Below are 19162 nucleotides of genomic sequence, written 5' to 3' on the forward strand. Positions count from 1 at the left end.
TAAATTCAAAACTGCCTACATCAATAAAAAGTTGCCCATTTCTCAACAAAAAAGTTTATCATAATCTGGTGTTGAAATGCATTCAATTGATTCGAAAAAATCAATTACAATAAAAAGAGATAAACAACTTGAAAAATTTTCCTATATATCATGTCAATTCCGTTTTTTAAAGTAATTTACAGAATATTATACAAATTAATATATAATAAATTGTGCACTTTTATTTTCAATTTGTTTAACTTAAATTGATAAAAAGTGATAAAAAGTTTTCCGATCTATAATCATCCTTAAAAATAAATGTATGGTTCCCTACTTCTTTGTCATGTGATAAGTTTTGGACAAGTTATTAAACAGTCAAAAACACTTAAATATTTCAGAAAATTTTCTACCATTAGTTTTATCATGCTTCATAATAAAAATAAAAGTAAGAAACTTTTATGAGTAGACTTCTAATGATTTTTCTTATAGGGCCTACTTTAAAAATGTTTTTCCAACATTAAATGAACCTCAAATAAAAAAAATGATGACAAAGAGTTAAGCGCGCAAAAATACCAAATGTCATATTTCATAAACTGTTAGAAATCAAAGAAACTTTTCAACGTACACTATATCTAAAAAGTCATATGAAGACCAGCGCATCTAGTTTCATGTTCATAGGAGCTTTTTTGACCAAGTTATGAGCACATTCTTGAAACTTTTTTTAACGGTATTTTTTGATCATATCTCAAGAACAGAAGGTCCTATGAAGATAAGATTAGCTTTAATGAATTTCCCGTAAAAAACTGATCTAGAATCGTTAAATTAATTTTAATATTTTCAATTACATCACAGAAGTCATATTTTTACAAAAAATATTCCCCACTTTCGCCCCAAACTTTAGATGGCTGTAACTTCTTAATGGTCCATCCTACCATATTCATGATTATATGCAAAATTAATCTTTTTGAAAGGGCTATCGAATGAGTATAGTGGCGTTTCAAAATTCAAAAAAAAAGTTCTTTCTGTAGCATTAGTATTAAGAACAATAGCAGAATTCTCGAATGTTTTTGAATAATTTCCGAACTTCAGTAAAAAATTAGAAATATTGTAGATGTAATGTTGTAATCTATACCACTATTTTAAGAGAATTCAAATGAAACTAATTTCATGATAATCTGATAAGTATAAGCCGATATATTAAAAAGTCGAGAACAATGAATATTTAGAAAAAATTTCCGCCTTTTTCTATATCTCGCTTCAAAATAAAGATATTAACATGGAACTTTTTGCAATCGGTTTCTGAACGTTTTTTAAATAGGGTCTACGTTTAAAACTTTTTTATATCTACAACTATTCTTGAGATATAAAAAAATGATGACAAAGAGTTAAGCGCGCAAAAATACCAAATGTCATATTTCATAAACTGTTAGAAATCAAAGAAACTTTTCAACGTACACTATATCTAAAAAGTCATATGAAGACCAGCGCATCTAGTTCCATGTTCATAGGAGCTTTTTTGACCAAGTTATGAGCACATTCTTGAAACTTTTTTTAATGGTATTTTTTGATCATATCTCAAGAACAGAAGGTCCTATGAAGATAAGATTAGCTTTAATGAATTTCCCGTAAAAAACTGATCTAGAATCATTAAACTAATTTTAATATTTTCAATTACATCACAGAAGTCGTATTTTTACAAAAAATATTCCCCACTTTCGCCCCAAACTTTAGATGGCTGTAACTTCTTAACGGTTGATCCTACCATATTCATGATTATATGCAAAATTAATCTTTTTAAAAGGGCTATCGAATGAGTATAGTGCTGTTTCTAAATTCAAAAAAAAAGTTCTTTCTATAGCATTAGTATTAAGAACAATAGCAGAACTCTCGAATGTTTTTGAATAATTTCTGAACTTCAGTAAAAAATTAGAAATATTGTAGATGTAATGTTGTAATCTATACCACTATTTTAAGAGAATTCAAATGAAACTAATTTCATGATAATCTGATAAGTTTAAGCCGATATATTAAAAGGTCGAGAACAATGAATATTTAGAAAAAATTTCCGCCTTTTTCTATATCTCGCTTCAAAATAAAGATATTAACATGGAACTTTTTGCAATCGGTTTCTGAACGTTTTTTAAATAGGGTCTACGTTTAAAACTTTTTTATATCTACAACTATTCTTGAGATATAAAAAAATGATGAAAAAGAGTTAAGCGCGCAAAAATACCAAATGTCATATTTCATAAACTGTTAGAAATCAAAGAAACTTTTCAACGTACACTATATTTTGAAAGTCAAATGAAGACCAGCGCATCTAGTTTCAAGTTCATAGGAGCTTTTTTGACCAAGTTATGAGCACATTCTTGAAACTTTTTTTAACGACATTTTTTGATCATATCTCAAGAACAGAAAGTCCTATGAAAATAAGATTAGCTTTAATGAACTTCCCGTAAAAAACTGATCTAGAATCATTAAACTAATTTTACTATTTTTAATTACATCACAGAAGTCGTATTTTTACAAAAAAATATTCCCCATTTTCGCCCAAAACTTTAGATGGCTGTAACTTCTTAACGGTTGATCCTACCATATTCATGATTATATGCAAAATTAATCATTTTGAAAGGGCTATCGAATGAGTATATTTTCATGTTCCTGTTGCAAAAAAAAATTTTTTTTTACAACATTAAAATTGAAATTAAAACCAAAATTAATTTTATGTTAAAGAAATTTTTAGTTTAAAATTATTTTAATGTTTTATAAAGGAAAAGGCTTATAATATAATTCTGAGGTGTATGAAATTTATTACATAAATGTTTTAACCTCAATTTTTATATAAAAAAAATTATATCGATAAAATAAAACTATATATTCTTTTTAAAATACACATTTTATCTATTATATATATACAAAATATTCCTTTTTAAAGATAAAGTATACTTTATAAAGTAACAATTTACAAAATGATTAACAAAAAGTTTTTAATCGTAATATTTATTAACATTGGTAATACTTATTCAAATATTTGTGAGTATAATTCTTAAAAAATTTACAAAGATTGTTAGTTGATGCATTGATATTGGTTTCAATTGTAAAAAAAAAATTCTATAATTATGTATTCAATAAAACTATTTTTTATGTACATGATTTTTTTTATTATAAATAAACATTTATCACATTTAAAGATCATTATAGTAATTGGGAAGAAAAAAAATTATAAATTATAACAATTAATGAAATAATGTTATAAATAGGTTCCTTCAGAATCACAATCATACCCAATAAGTATTATATTATCTTTTGATTTATCATCTTCATCTTCTTTTGGTTGTAATATAAAAGTTTCTGAAGATACTTTTTTAAATGGTTTATTGGTTACTGGTAATGATTGTTTATGTAAACCATTTGGAAGAAGTGTTGTCATTTCAGTTGCTGATGATTTGGAATTACAAATGGACTCTTTTCCTGATGATAATGGTGCACTAAATTTATATGTTATCTATAAATAATATTAATAATTATATATATATATTTTTTTTTTAAATTGTAATAAATACCTTTGAGTTATTATTAATGGAAGTATCATTATTTGAGACAACTGCATTACTTTTATTTACACCTGATTGATTAATTGTATTATTAAATGATTGCAAACAATTATTAGTAATTTCACTTCTAAAATTACCACTTGATCTTTGCTTTAATTGTAATTGACTATTTAATGCTCCATACAGAATCCAGTTGACAGCTGAATTGGTAAATGGAAGTGCATGTATAAAATACATTGCATAAACAAAAAAATGTGGAACTGCACTTGAGCCCTGACCTTCTTCTACATATTCAAGATAAACAGCTAATGTTGTTGCAATCCAAAATGGTGTCCAACACAGGAAATAAAAGAGAGAAACCATCATTGTATAAACAGAAATGCGAAGAAGTGGAATTTGTGAAGACTATAATTAATATTATTATATAATGTTAAAATTTTTCAATGTTTATTGTAAATTATAATTTGTTATGAAAGTATAAACTTTATATATTATAATAATAAAAAACATCATTAATCTTTTAACTATATTTAAATTTTTTTTTTAAATAAAGTAAATTATGATATTGAAAATTATGAATAAGTATACTAATTGTAATGTTATATTTTGAATAAATCTTATTACAACTAACCTTAAATTGTCTGGCATGATGACGAAGTCTTGTAAGAAGTCTCGTATAAAAATAAACAACTAATATTAATGGAATTATATAACATAATACACATTGATAAATTGTAAAAGTTGAAAAACTAAATGAACTCATATTACTCATTGTACATTTTTCAATTCTCATTCTTGTTATTTTGTATGGTGCTGTTTCTTTTTCAAATAATATTAATTCACGTGCTGAAAAATTTAATAATAATGGACATAAAGTGACTAAAGCATATATTGCTAATCCAACCAATATACTTATTGCTAATTTTTTCGATCTTAAATATTTTCTATGAGGATGGCATACACCAGCATAACGGTCAAATGACATTGCTGTTAATATTAAAGATGATAAAATTTTACCAAAATTTTCTAATACAGCATGTAATTTACATAATACAGAACCAAACATCCAAAAACCCAAAATCTTAAAGTTTAAAAATTGAAATATATTATAATTTTAAAAAAAAGGTATTATTTATTACCTGATCAATTACAGTAAATGGAAGTGACATGCATACACCAAAATCAACACATGACAATACAATAACATAAATTAAAGTATTATCAATAGTTGTTTTTTGTGATCTAACAACATGATATATTGTTGTCATAACAGCAACATTACCACAAATACCAATAAGAAAAAGAAGCATATAACAAATTGCCATAGTCAGGACATGGGAATCTTCATGATTTGGTGGTGGAAGAACCTCAAAAATTTCTTCTTTTTGCATTAATGCTGTTAACAATGACTAAAAAAAAACAAGAAATATTAAAATATTTGATGTTATATAAGTAATTAAATATTACCTCTTTTTGAAATGGTGAAGAATCATTAAGAATATTTCGTATATTTTCATCAGTAAAATAATCTGCCATTTTATTATCAAAAAAAAATGTTTTCTTTTTGCAAAAATATATAATTTATAACTAATAATTTATTTTTCAATTAATATATTATAATAATATAGAAATATAAGTAAATATATATAGTTATTTCTATATGTACCTTCAAGACAAAAAAAAATAATGATGTTAAAAGGCACTTAATATGGAAATAAATGAAAACTTATATTATAACACAATTTTTTCTAGAAAAAAAAATTATTAATAAAAAAACCTGTGAGATAATTTTTTTTTGACGGAATAAAAATAAAGTTATTTGTTTATTAATAATTATAAAATGATAAACTAATGTTTAAGTAGACAAAGGGCTGTATTAAGAAATATTGTTTATTTTAATTATAAATAATTTAAAAAAAAACATTAAGTAAAGCTTAATACATTTTTTGTTTTATTATATCCATGAATTGCTACTTAAAACAAATAAAACTTGCAATTATGAAATAAAATTTATATAAAAATAATTAAAATTCAATAAATTATATTGTTTTTAATTATCATAATAGCGTGTTAATAAATAAAAAAAAAGTGCAATTGGTATATTACAGTTCAAATTAATAACAATAAAATTTCTTTAAATTAGTTTTATAAAAAAACACTTAAAAGTGAATTATTATATTTTAAACAATTATAAAACTTTTATACTTTTATATTTATATGAGTAACAAAAGAAAAGTTTTTAAAAATGAAATAAAAAAATGTATTATTTTATAAAAATATATCAACAAAGAAAGTAATGTATTAGATTATTATAAACAGCTTATATATAAAGTATATGATAAGGGCATTATTATTTAAAATAAAATATAATTTTTACCATAAACTTAAAAAAAAATAATATTTTTAGTTTATTTAATAAAAATTATTAAATAAGTTATATATTAAAACATTTTATTAGTAAAAAAGATTTAAAAATTAAAATTAGTTTACATTTATCTTATGGTATACTATAATAGTTTTATAAATTAATGTCAAACGGAATATTATGAAACATTTTTTTTTAACTTAAAAAAAAGCATCTTCCTTTTTAAAAATTATAGAAAATTTCTTTTTCTTTATTATCTATCTTAATAATATATCCAGACAAGGAAGAAATTATTCAACTCTCACTAAATATTCACTAAATATACAACACAAATAGTTACAGGAAGTATCAGTCAGTATGATTTTTTTAATATAAATACAAAACTTCTAAAATTTAACTATACTTATAAAAAAAAAAAGTTAAAAAAAAAACAACAATTTAAATAGAAGGAAGTGAAGTATTATTTTTATGTTTATATAAAAAAAAATTAAAACAAATAATTTTTCACTCTACCTTATAAGTATGTAAGCAACAAAATTGATGTTATGAAGAAATGATTTAAATTCAATAACAGATGAAATTTTATCATGTTTTTAGATAGACATCTGTTAAATAATTTATTAAAATGACAAGTTAATATTTGACTTATACCATGAATATACAATTAATCAACATATAATTTATACTTTCTTTTTGTAGAAAAATTTTTTTTTTCCATTATTTTGCAAATAAAAATATAATGTAAATGTTGATAAAAATGAATTTTAAAAATTGTAAATTATTAATTTTTATTAGAAATTTTGTTTTATATGAAAAAAAAAAAGATAAAAACAATATTATAATAAATAAAAGTCAAAAAAAGAAAAGTACAGGTACATAAAAATTAAATTAAATTTTTATATTGTTTAATGAGAATAAAATATATATATAAAGGGCAGGATTATTAAAATTTAAAAGTAATATAATAAAATTTTTTCAACTTATTTGTTAAGAAATACAAACATTTGTTATTGAATATAAAAATTAACAGTAAACATATTAATGAATTGTTTAATTAAAAGTATTATAAATAGTAACAAACAAAATAAATAAATAATAATCATAAATATATATAAAAAAAAAATAAATATTATATAAATATAAAAATTAATTTTAATTCAAAGATCCATTATAATACTTTAAATAAAAATTATATTTTTTTTTAGATCATTAATAAATAAAAGAAAAAAGCTTTAATTTTTTTTTTATAAATTTTTACAAAAATAAAAAAAAAACCAAAAACATTAGATATGTTTAAATATCTCCATTGGTTACATACCTCTAAATTATATTTGAATAGAAATATTTTAATTATTATGCGTTGTTATGAGTGATATCATAACTTTCATTTGGTAGACTTTTATGTTTGAAGAAATAAAAAAAAAATTCCTAATTATATGTACATATTAGTCATGTAAAAATATACTTTGTTATCTTCTTTCTTTTTTGTAAGAATCATTTTTAAAGAAAGAAGGTAAGAAATGCTATGTTATTCCTATAATTTATTAACATAAATTTGTGAAAATTGTAATATATAAGAAAAATATTCTTTTGATATTTTACATAAGTAAGCCTAATCCCGATAAAATTTAATTACACTAAGATTTAGCATAATTAAAACTTTTGAATAGTTTTTGTATATATTAACTAAAATAATATTTTAAAGTATAAACAAAAAAGTAAGGCTTTTTTTTTATATTATGTATCATATAATTATAAAATTAAAACTTAATACTATATAAATAATAAAAATTAATTTTTTTTAACTATTATTATCACTTCAAATAACTTTTGTTTATATATTTTTAAAGTAAAAAAAAAAATTAAAAAAAAATAATATATATATATATACATATAACTGTATTATTTGTAAGAAGCTGTTAAGCTAAAAGATTAAAAATTCGGGGAAAGAAACAAATAACATGTTAATTAAAATTCTTTTTATATTTTTCTTTAACTAAATACATATTTATATTGCAGGTTTTTATTTTAAAAATAAAGATTATTAAAATCAAACATTAGTTAATGATATAAATTTTAATAACAAATAAATGATATTTAAATGTTACATCTAATAATAAAAACAGAATAAACTAATTTTACGATAAAAAAAATAATATAAATGTTTAAAGTATTGATGATATACAAAATTTTTGTTTAGTTATCATTAGCTTTATATAGTAAATATATATATAAGTATTTCAAAAATAATGAATTTTTCGTTAACTTCATTGGGTATTGTAATTATTGGAGCAGCCACAGCAACAATCTTATTTGATACTTATGACTCTTTAGGATTACGTGGAAATATATTAACATTATTTTCAGGAAATAAAGAGACCAGTTATGAAAATTTGGATGCTTATAATTTGGATGAAAGTAAAAAAGATAAAAAGAAATAATATTTTTTTTCAATTTTAAAAAATAATCAAAAATAAATAAATGGTAATGAAATGAGGAAAAATAAAGTAAAGTTCAAAAGTATACTAAAAATTCATATAATTTTGTTTTATTATTTTACATGAATAACACACTAATATTTAGAATATAAATTTAAAAAAAAAAAAATTTTAATTTTACACCTAAATTTATATTTATCTAACATTTTTGGTATTATTAATAAATTAATTTTAATTATGTAAGCTACTTCATGTTTTTATATTATTATATTATTTGTAGAACATTTTTATAGTATTTAAAAAAAAAATATTACTTAAATTGAATGTCTTATAATGTAGGAGTGAAAAATAATTATGTTAAAATTTTATATTTTTCAATTGGTGTGGACAAAGAAATGATACACCATAAAGTAACAGTTATTTTATCATATTAATATTTTTAAGAAATGTTTTTTAATATATAAAAAATGTTATTAAACTTAAAGTTACCATTAAAATGTATATATTTAAAGATGAATATCATTTTGAAATTATAATTATCCTTAAATCTTATTTTATTAAGAAGAAAAGATTGTTTTTTTTTTATTAAAAAAAAAACTTGAATATAAAAATACAATATTATGGAAAAAAAAAATGTATGATGACAAATTAATCTTTGCACCAATTTGAAGTCTCATTTTAAAAAAAATTATATGCAAAAATGTAAGATACTATAAAAATTTATTTTTAGAGGTATAATTAAATTTTTCAGTGATGTTTCAAGTTAAAATATAAATTAAATATAAGAGAAAATATTAATATTTTCATTTAATTACCATTTCACTGAGATGGGAATAATTAGCTTCTTTTTTATAAATTTTCTAGCTGGTTTTATACCAACAATTTTTATATTATATGCTCATGGAAAATTTTGCTACAAATTTTATCATACACATTCTGAAAAATGTGTTACAAATGATAGATTAATGTCAACACCTGTCAGAGAAATTAATAAATTAAGAAGAGAATTAAATAAATTAGAAAATCATAATTTAATATTTAAAGAAAAAAATGTTAATAAAGGAAATAAAGATGAATCAAAAAAAAGATATAATAATGAGGAAAATTTAAAAAGTAGTAAAAAAAATAATAAAGATACAGATCAACTTTATATAGACTTAACACAGATAGATGAAGATTTAAAGAAAACAAAAAAAAAGTTAACATAAATATTGTCTTTTCTAAATGTAAAATTAAAAATTTTTTTCAAACACTATACTTGAAATTAGTAACATATACTTTTTACTTTATTTAAATAACATAAACAATAACTCTATAATAAAATTTTTTTTTTACATTTTTATTTTATTTTTTACTTTCTTTAAAATTTTACCACTTTCTAACTCTAATACTATATAACTACCATAATTATAATTAATTTTTTTAAACGTAAATAAATTTTTTAAACTAAATAATATATTAAATGAAAAGTAAAATAAATGAAAAAAATTAAAATGTGAATAAAAAATTTTTCCAATTATAATATATATTAATATTTAAATATTAAAAAAAACTTTTTTTCCTATACTTTAAAGAAAAATATATTTATTATTTCTAATAAATATTTTTATTTATCATAAAAATTAATATTTTACGTTATACTTAATTTAATTCAAGCATCTTTATAAATAATGCAATAAATGAAAAAAGTCTAAAGATGAATCATTTTTAGTTTTAAACTATAAAACATTTATGATAATTTATAAGGGAAGACTTTTTTTTTATGATATAATTTTGTATAAATATATACAATTAGATGAAAATGATAAATATAGAAATCTTATTTACATAACTTAGATAAACTATATATTTAAAAAATTTTTTTTTTTTATTTTTATACAAAAATAATAATTTTAGGTTTCATTTTCTAAAAAATTATATACATATATATACTTTTATAATTTTAAAAAGAGTTTCCTTTTTAATGTTAATTAATATATAATTAATTTTATATTATATATATTAAATAGAAAATATATTACAGATAAATAAATTTAAAATAAAGAAATAACTATAGAAAATATATATATATATATATATTTTTTTTTTTGGTTGTTGTCAGGTTTATCATAACTTCTAACTCAATATGCTTTTAATTGAAAAAAATTTATATCAAATATAATTACACTATTTAATAAGAATATTTAATAAAGCAATATTTTAAACTTTTACTATTTCATTATATCATTGTATTTTAAATATGGGTGTGTTTCTATAAATGTAAATATTTATTTTATGTGATACAGTATATTTTTATAACATTTTGTTATATATACTTTTGCAAATAATTTTCTCCAATGACTTTATTTTTACATTAATATATTTCTTCATAAAATACTATCACTCTTAAATGGAATGTTTTTGATCTTGGTATTATGTAGATTAGATAAATAAAAAGGTTATAAAAAGTTTTTATTAGTATTAACATAAAATAATTATGTATTATGAAGATTTATTTAAACCTGGAACAGAACCTGTTAAACTTATTATAACAAATTTAAATGATTCAATATCAGATAAAATTTTTTATGAATATTTTTCAAGATGGGGACAGATAGGAAGTTTTAAAGTAATGAGAGATATTAAAACAAATCTTTGTCGTGGATTTGGATATATTACATATACTACTAATACATCAGCAATAAAATGTTTTCATGATAATCCTCATTCTATTGGAAGTAATAAAGTAAATGTTTCTACATTTAGAATTGGTAAAACAGTAAGTCTCAAATATTTAATAATTTATTATTATTATTATTATTATATTTTTTTTTTCTTTAATTTTTTTTCTAATATTATTTTTAATAAATAACCAAATGTCAATTAATTTTTTTTTGTTATTTCTTTTTAGAATATAGATGAGGTAATTGATAAAATGGATAGTACTTGCATAATGTTATCATATCCATTATCATATAGAAAATTAAAAGAAGAAAAAGTAAAAGAATATTTTTCCAAATATCCTTCTTTCAAATGTATAGTTGAGGGAGGGTATGGATGTAGTTTTGTATATTTTAATGATCCAAAAGATGTAAATTTTATTATCTGTCAAGGTAAACTTACAATAGATGGTTGTAGTGTTATCATAAAAAAAGCCATTAAGAAAGAGGCACTTTTACGAGAACAACATAAGGAAGATTGCAAAATAACAAAAATAGTTTAGATATAATATGTCAAATAAACTTATTTTTATAAACACATTTAATTAGTTTTTCATCTATAATTATTTTAATTATATTTATCTGATCTATTTAATTATTAAATTTATACATGTTTTCATAATTTTTTTAGTAAACAAAAGGATGATTAACAATGATACTGTATTGGTTTGTGAAAGTTCTCCAATTGAAATAAAAAATGATGAAATAAAGGATAGATTTAGTATGTTAGTTAATATGTGGAGACATCAAGCTCATTGTATTAATAGAAGACTATCATCTGCCTGTGTAATATCAATTGATGAAATTATAAATAATAAAAATATTCCCCAAAAATTTAAAAGTGGAGAGTATTTTAATCAAAAATTAATTCCACGAAGTAAAATTTATTCACAGGAAATATATCAATTTTCAAAATTTATCTCACCATTGGTTTGTTCATTTGAAACAATTAATTTAGATGAAAATTTAAAAAGTTCCCATGTTGAAATTCCCTATTTGATAAAAATTAATTGTGTTAATGAGAATAATAATGAAAATGACAAAAGTACATATAAGTTACAAATTATTGTAAGTAAAGATACTTTATTATCTAAATGTGAATGGATTAAAAGTCATGCTTTTCCGCGACTCGTAAAATGGTTTAAAAATTTTAGTATAGAGAGTGAAAATTTTTGTAATGAATCATTAATTAATACAGAAAGTTATGCTAATAGATATAGAGATATTAAAGAAAATATTGGTAAAGTAATTGTTCAAGAATGGACAGAGAAGACAGATCCATTAAAATTTGTTTATGAAGATTGTGGTATATCAGCATATTTATGTGAATTATGGAAAAGTTTAAATAAAATACCTCAATATTTTGTAGATATTGGATGTGGAAATGGTTTATTAAGTTATATATTAACAAAAGAAGGATATAAAGGTATTGGACTTGATATGAGAGAGAGAAAAATTTGGACAAAATTTAAAGATAATGGATGTATTTTAATTGAAAAAACTTTAATACCATCAAGTGATAATGTTAGTAGTATTGGTATCCCAAGAGAATGTGATTTTATAATAGGTAATCATAGTGATGAATTAACACCTTGGATTCCAATAATGGCATCAAGATTAGAATGTAATTTTTTTCTTTTACCATGTTGCCCATTTGATTTTTATGGTAAATTTATACATGTCCCTAATGAATTAGTTAAAAGAAATGATAAGCTTTTTGGAGCTCAAGGAACATCTATATATAATAACTATTTAAGCTATCTTAAATGTTTATGTGAAAAATTAGGATATAATGTTAAAATAGATAGATTACGTATTCCATCAACAAAAAGGGTAAGTAGTAATTTGTTTTCTTTTCTTTTTATAATATATTTTTATATATTATTTCCTTTTTTTTTAGATTGCACTGATTTGTACAATACCAGAGGAGGGATTAAATACTAATCTTAATTGTATAATAAAAAGTATATTAGAAACATCAAAAAATAATAAAAATAATATATTTATACCAAGAGATAAAATTGAAGCAGTACGTAATTGTAGTCAAATTGATATTAATATTAGAAATACAATCATTGAAAGGATTTTTAATAAATTACTTAGTGTTAATAAAGAAGCATTATATTTTTCTAAATGGCATACTGGAGGATCATTAACTATATTAGAGGTTTTTAAAATGCTTAAAGATGATGAGAAAATATTAATGAAGAAACAAAATGGTGGTTTTCAAACATTTTTAAAGAATCAATATCAAATATTTAAGATACATTCTGGGAAGGTATCTATTAAAAATTGGGCACAAGAAATTAAACATGTTAAAATTAAAAAAGAATTTATTCATAAATCAGAATGTTGGTTTCATCGATATCATCCTGATGGATGTCCATTACCCTCTGAGAAATGTTTATTTTTACATTAATATATTATTATAACTTATGTACATTTATTGTTGTCTGTTATTAATACTTTTAATAATAAATTATTATATATATAGAGATCCATCTGCTGGTCCTAAATAACCTAATGCAACTAATATTAAATCTATAGTTGTCCATATACCAAGTCCACCAAATGTAACAAGTTTAGCTAGTCCACTTTTCCAATAACCAAGATAAAAACGTTCAGCTCCAAAACCACCACCAATAATTGAAATAAAAAATGTTTTTTTCCAACTATATCCATTTGTCCAATGACAACGAATATTTTGATAAAAAACTCTTCTACCAAGACAAAATGTAGTTTGTTTAGCTCTACATATAGATCTTACAAGTCTTACAGAAGTACTTGTACAATTTCTAACTTCAGCACAATCATGTTCTAGTTTTAATTTTGTTTGATAACAATATTTACAATTCATTATCTTTCGAACAGGGGTTCTTATTTTACAATTTCTTAATGGCAAACAAATAACAGAATATTTTTCACCATATGTACAATTATTAAGAAAAGGACATGTAAGACAACTAGCATAATTATGACAATTTATTACTCTTGAACAACTAAATAATAAAAATTTAATTAGAAATATTTTAAATAGTAAAAATAAAAAGAAAGTTAATATTACTATTAACTTACAATGTAATATTTTCTTTTGGAGGAGGAATACGAAAGAAGTGGCTTTTTGTGGTAGAATTAAATGTACTTTTATTAATTGTGTCAGATATTATTAATTGGAATATTAGAAGAAATAACAAAATTATAATTTCTTCAAAAAGTATAAGGTACTTTCTTGTCATATCTGTAATTCATAGATATGAAATATATGTATATATAAATAGTAGTAAATTGTCATAGTTATTAAAGTTGAATAATTTTAATTAAATGAAATATAAAGTGGTACCAAAGACCATAGTTCATATAATAATAAATAATATTTTCCCTTTAAAGGAAAAAATTTTTATTTGCCAAATCAGACACATAAAAGAACAAAAATTGAGGGATGTATTACAATAAAAAAAAAAAGAAATAAATTAATTTTTTTTCTTCTTTCCAACAACTGATGACCCTCCAGTACTTAAACTGTATTTTTTATCAGAAATATTTGATAATGCCATTGTCCAAAAAAGTGAAAATAAAATTGTTACAGTAACAGCAACACCCTGAACAAATGACATAATAATTGCAGAAATAACAATAGAAATAAAAATATCAAAAATTCCTGAATATACAATAAAATTAAAATTTGTATTTTTGAAGTTTGATACTGCTGTTAGTAAAAATACATATATAAAAGATCCTATAAAACCAGCTAATAATACTCCTTCTTTTGTTGATGTTAAAAATCCTTTAGCAATTTGAGTAAAAATTGTTAATCCAACTACTGCTGCAAAAGAGAGGACTGCACTTTGTTTATGATTAACCATTCTATAAAAATAAAATGTGTGTAACAATGAAAATTAAAAATATACCAAGGATAAAAATCACCGATTTAAATTAAAATATCTTATAATAAGTATGTTTCAAAAAAAATATACATATAACAAAAATAGTAAAAAATGTATAAAACTTAACATAAAAAAAAATCTATTTTAACATATCTAATTGCCATATTATATTTTTTCTAATAACTGGAGGAATTAATTCACTTTCAACAGCAATTCTTTCAGGCATCTCTCCTGCATCAGGCATACGAATTGTTCCATCAGATTGACGATACTAAAATAATAATTAATTTAAATAGTTTTTTTTTTAACTTACAATTTCATGAATAGGTCCTAATAAGTGATAAGCATTAATAGAATGAGGCCAATGAATTTTAATATTTTTTTCAATATTATCAAGAAGATCAATAAAAGTTTCTTGTAAAAATTTTCCATCATCAATAAAATCCCACAAAATAAGAACGGGTAAAAAGTTAGCCATTTCATCTTGAAAATCGTCAATAATTGCATAAAGTTTTTTAAGTTCAAATAATCTACTAATATCTTCATATTGACTACCTTCTTTTACAAATCTTTTCTTTTTTTGAACTTTTTTGTTTCTTCTTCCAGAAGCAGTAGATATTTTTGACATTTTTGAAAATGAAGATATTGTAGAGGAAGCTTCACTTTGCATCTCAAAATCATCATCAACCATTGAAGCATTAACTAATTCTTTTATTTTATCTTGTTTCTCTTTTCTAAGAACAATAAGACGATTACTATGTTCAAAAAATGTTTTCTCCCATTCTTTAAATAATTTTTTATAATTTTCACTTCTTTCTTTTAATTTTAATTTAAATAATTGTACCAATACAGGATTATCACTTTTACTATCTTTTATAACAAGAATTGATGCATCATTCCATCTTCTAGATATCATTAATAAAGATAACATTTTTTTTAAATAACAAACATTATGATCATATTTTTCATATAAAAATTTTTGTATTTCATAACTATTAAAATGATCTCCTTTTATCTCTGAAAGAGTACTCATTTCTTCTAAAGTATTTTTTATAACAATTTCATCAATATTTTCTTCTAATGCATACTCTAAATAAAATTTCCAATTTTTTGTTTTTTTAAAACATGATAATGCTTTAGATGGTACATTTCCTTTTAAATACATTATAGCAGCATCATCATATTTTTCTTTAACTTCAAGATATTCTGCATAAATTTTACATATTTCTGTATAATGTGGAGTACTTTGAAAGACAGTCAAACTATAAGAATATAAATTTTGAAGTTTAATTAAATTTATACATTCATCCATATGAAAATTAAAATTATTTTCATCTTCAGATAATGTTATGGCTATATTATTTAATGCAGATTTATAATTATCAAGATACATATCAACACAATATCTTTGATAAGATAATGGTTCTTTAGAACGAAAATCATTTAATAATATTGTATATTCTTTTGGATCACGTTGTGAACATTCAGCTACATTTATAGCTATTTCCCAATCATATGTTCCAATAGCTTCTTTAAAAAGAGTATTACCATCAACCATATATAAAAGATGGCGTATTGAATCATCAACAAAACGATAACTTTCATCTTTATCTAATGTACATTTTATTTGTTTTATTTTCATAAAAGCTTCTTTTAACATTCTTGGTGTTTGTTTTACATAACATGATAAAACACATGAAAAAAATTTTATCAATTCAGATTTGTTTGAATCTTCAATTGAAAGAAAATATTCTAATATTTTTTGACAAATAACATTTACCTTATTTGGATATGATTGATTAATATGTGATGGATAATAATCTATAAACATTGTTCCTGTTGTTGATTCTTCAACTAAATTTGTGATAAAAATATTTAAAGCATCAGGATTATAGATATCATTAACAAATTCAAAAATACTACTTAAAAACATTTTTGGATTGTTATCAAAAAATAAATTTAAATCTACACGATGTCTTTTCATTATAATATATGCTTCATTCCATTTATGATTATCAAATAACTTTTTTAATTTATTTAAAAGTAATATTCTTGGTTCTATTGTTTCTAAGTTTCCTCTAGGCATTTGTAAAATAACTTTTGTACCAATTTCATCAATATCAACAATTTGAGATCCTCTTTCTACACATCTTCCACTTGATTTAGCTGGAAGAGCTGATAATTTTGACAATTGTTGTCTTGGAATACAAAATAATGTATTTGATAAAGTAATTACAAATAAAAATTCTTTTCCAACACGGAAAGATCCAACAGCTGAGTCGATAATTTTTTCATTAAGTAATAATTGATTAGTATTAGTTAATGATACTAAAAGTTTTTCTTCAACAAGAAATTCAGTTCTATGTGAATCAAAACTGGCAAGTTTTACTACTTTACTATCACCTAAACATAATTCTTTTGTTTCACCTGTTAATTGATTATACTCAAACCAATCACCATTTTGAAGTTGATATATATAAATATTTGGATTTGATGGAACAGGAAAATGAAGAAGTATATTTTTTTGAGAACTTAAAACAATAGAATGTTTTTTTGTGGTAAAATTAAAATGTACAATATAGTATTCTAATCCATGTGTTATAAAAGAAATGGTATCCGGTGATGAAAATTTAATATCATAAAAGAAAAAATTTAAAGCCATAGGATCCATATCCGCAAGATTGAAAATAGAAATAGGTGTATAAGTATCTTGATTTTTAACTAACAAAGAAATATTCGGAGCTGAAGTAATAATAGCTACATTACCATCTGGATGCTGAGAAAGACATAATATATAATTCGGAAGTGTTAGTGTGTAATTACACATTGGAGGTGGCATAATACCCTTGGTGAAATCTGTCACGTTCAATTTACATCCATCAACGACAAATGTTGTTGTGTTTAATGAATAATATTTCGTTGGATCTAAAGAAGCTGAAACAAACATACCATTTCTAAGTAAGTATCTAAAATTATGAGGTTTAATTTCATCCCATTCAAATTGTGATATCTGATCAAAAGTTTTAATATGATATTTCATATACCAGACATAATTTGAAGATGTCCAAAATTGTATACTATAATAAGTATCACCTTTAAAACAAATAGACAAAATTGAACCATCAGAATTCCATGACATATGAATTGCTTTCAAATCATTTGGTGGAGCTTGTTCTGTAATATTAAATTCATGTCTTTTTTGACCATTTCTTTCATAAAATCTAAGATATCTTTCATTTTCAAAAACACGAAGAGTTGCAATGTAATTTCCTTGTGGTTTTACAGCAAGAACAGGTTCTGCTCCAGCCAAATTTTCAAATTGAGACATATACTTTCCCTCATTATTCCATACTCTTGTTACTCTATGCATTATTTCACATTTATCTTCACCATTTTGAATTAAAGTTGGTTCTACACTACTAACAATAAAATATTCAGTATCAACTCGCCATGAAATAATAACATTATCCACAGAGTCATAATCTTTAATAGGTGTTGGTTTTTTTTCAAGTTCTATTTTAGATAATTTTTGTTTTCCTTCAGCACCCTGAAATTGTGTTGCTAAACTTCCCCAACCAACATTTACTCCTAAATTATCAAGACCAGGTTCTGTTGGTATGATATCAAATTGATTTAAAAGTTCAAAATCTCTTGTAAAATAATATAATTCATTACCACAACATGCTATAAATGTTTGGTAACCTGGACACCATGATACACTTTTTACTTTTCCAGGTAATTGACCTTTATTATAAAAAATATTATCTTCAAGACTTAAACATGAAATTTCACCATTTCTTAATACTATATAAATAACAAATTCATCAGGTATAAGAACAAATGATGCTATATTAGTATCTCCTTTTCCATTTATTCTTAAATCACCCCAACTAATTTTCTTAGTAATCTAAAAATTATAAACATTTTTAATAAATTAATAATAAAAACAACTTACAACTTTTGTTTCTAATTGTATGCCAATAATAGTTTGCGGAAGAGACACGTACACAATATTTGATAAGGAATCAAAACAGAACGCCTCTGCATCTACAATTAAAAATGAATTGATAAAGCAAAAAAATAATAATTAAAAAAAATTACCTTTCAAATCAAAATTATTAGTATATCCATGAATAGACTGTACTTCATAAAGTTGAATATTCTTCATAACACTCCTAATATAAACCTTTTTTTTTAATAATAGAGAAATAAATTCCTGGCAATGGTTCACCAAGTATTTTCT

At 21.8% G+C, this 19162-nt stretch overlaps 7 protein-coding genes across 7 annotated transcripts; 3 read left to right on the forward strand and 4 right to left on the reverse strand.

Annotated features, from left to right (window-relative positions):
• Positions 1 to 3229: 3229 nt before the first annotated feature.
• Positions 3230 to 5069, reverse strand: SRAE_1000298600 (G protein-coupled receptor, rhodopsin-like family and GPCR, rhodopsin-like, 7TM domain-containing protein; the record flags this gene model as incomplete). Its single annotated transcript, XM_024650125.1, has 5 exons — positions 3230 to 3484; positions 3543 to 3938; positions 4165 to 4614; positions 4673 to 4942; positions 5001 to 5069. The coding sequence occupies 5 exons, from the start codon at positions 5067 to 5069 to the stop codon at positions 3230 to 3232; spliced, it is 1440 nt and encodes a 479-aa protein (XP_024503934.1).
• A 3078-nt stretch (positions 5070 to 8147) lies between these two features.
• SRAE_1000298700 (Hypothetical protein) lies at positions 8148 to 9544 on the forward strand (the record flags this gene model as incomplete). Its single annotated transcript, XM_024650126.1, has 2 exons — positions 8148 to 8316; positions 9201 to 9544. The coding sequence occupies 2 exons, from the start codon at positions 8148 to 8150 to the stop codon at positions 9542 to 9544; spliced, it is 513 nt and encodes a 170-aa protein (XP_024503935.1).
• Positions 9545 to 10812: 1268 nt separating this feature from the next.
• SRAE_1000298800 (RNA recognition motif domain and Nucleotide-binding, alpha-beta plait domain-containing protein) lies at positions 10813 to 11538 on the forward strand (the record flags this gene model as incomplete). The annotated part of the gene is made up of 2 exons (XM_024650127.1): positions 10813 to 11094; positions 11227 to 11538. The coding sequence occupies 2 exons, from the start codon at positions 10813 to 10815 to the stop codon at positions 11536 to 11538; spliced, it is 594 nt and encodes a 197-aa protein (XP_024503936.1).
• Positions 11539 to 11677: 139 nt separating this feature from the next.
• Positions 11678 to 13454, forward strand: SRAE_1000298900 (Probable tRNA (uracil-O(2)-)-methyltransferase; the record flags this gene model as incomplete). Its single annotated transcript, XM_024650128.1, has 2 exons — positions 11678 to 12868; positions 12936 to 13454. 2 exons carry the CDS (start codon positions 11678 to 11680, stop codon positions 13452 to 13454), a joined length of 1710 nt encoding a protein of 569 aa, XP_024503937.1.
• A 63-nt stretch (positions 13455 to 13517) lies between these two features.
• On the reverse strand, positions 13518 to 14271 carry SRAE_1000299000 (Almondex; the record flags this gene model as incomplete). Its single annotated transcript, XM_024650130.1, has 2 exons — positions 13518 to 14034; positions 14111 to 14271. The coding sequence occupies 2 exons, from the start codon at positions 14269 to 14271 to the stop codon at positions 13518 to 13520; spliced, it is 678 nt and encodes a 225-aa protein (XP_024503938.1).
• Positions 14272 to 14505: 234 nt separating this feature from the next.
• On the reverse strand, positions 14506 to 14898 carry SRAE_1000299100 (Uncharacterised protein family KRTCAP2-containing protein; the record flags this gene model as incomplete). The annotated part of the gene is made up of 1 exon (XM_024650131.1): positions 14506 to 14898. One exon carries the CDS (start codon positions 14896 to 14898, stop codon positions 14506 to 14508), a length of 393 nt encoding a protein of 130 aa, XP_024503939.1.
• Positions 14899 to 15058: 160 nt separating this feature from the next.
• SRAE_1000299200 (Elongator complex protein 1) lies at positions 15059 to 19087 on the reverse strand (the record flags this gene model as incomplete). Its single annotated transcript, XM_024650132.1, has 4 exons — positions 15059 to 15190; positions 15233 to 18826; positions 18875 to 18966; positions 19021 to 19087. The coding sequence occupies 4 exons, from the start codon at positions 19085 to 19087 to the stop codon at positions 15059 to 15061; spliced, it is 3885 nt and encodes a 1294-aa protein (XP_024503940.1).
• Between the last annotated feature and the right edge of the window lie 75 nt (positions 19088 to 19162).

The sequence above is a fragment of the Strongyloides ratti genome (genome assembly GCF_001040885.1).
Source record: "Strongyloides ratti genome assembly S_ratti_ED321, chromosome : 1".
Lineage (NCBI taxonomy): Eukaryota > Metazoa > Nematoda > Chromadorea > Rhabditida > Strongyloididae > Strongyloides > Strongyloides ratti.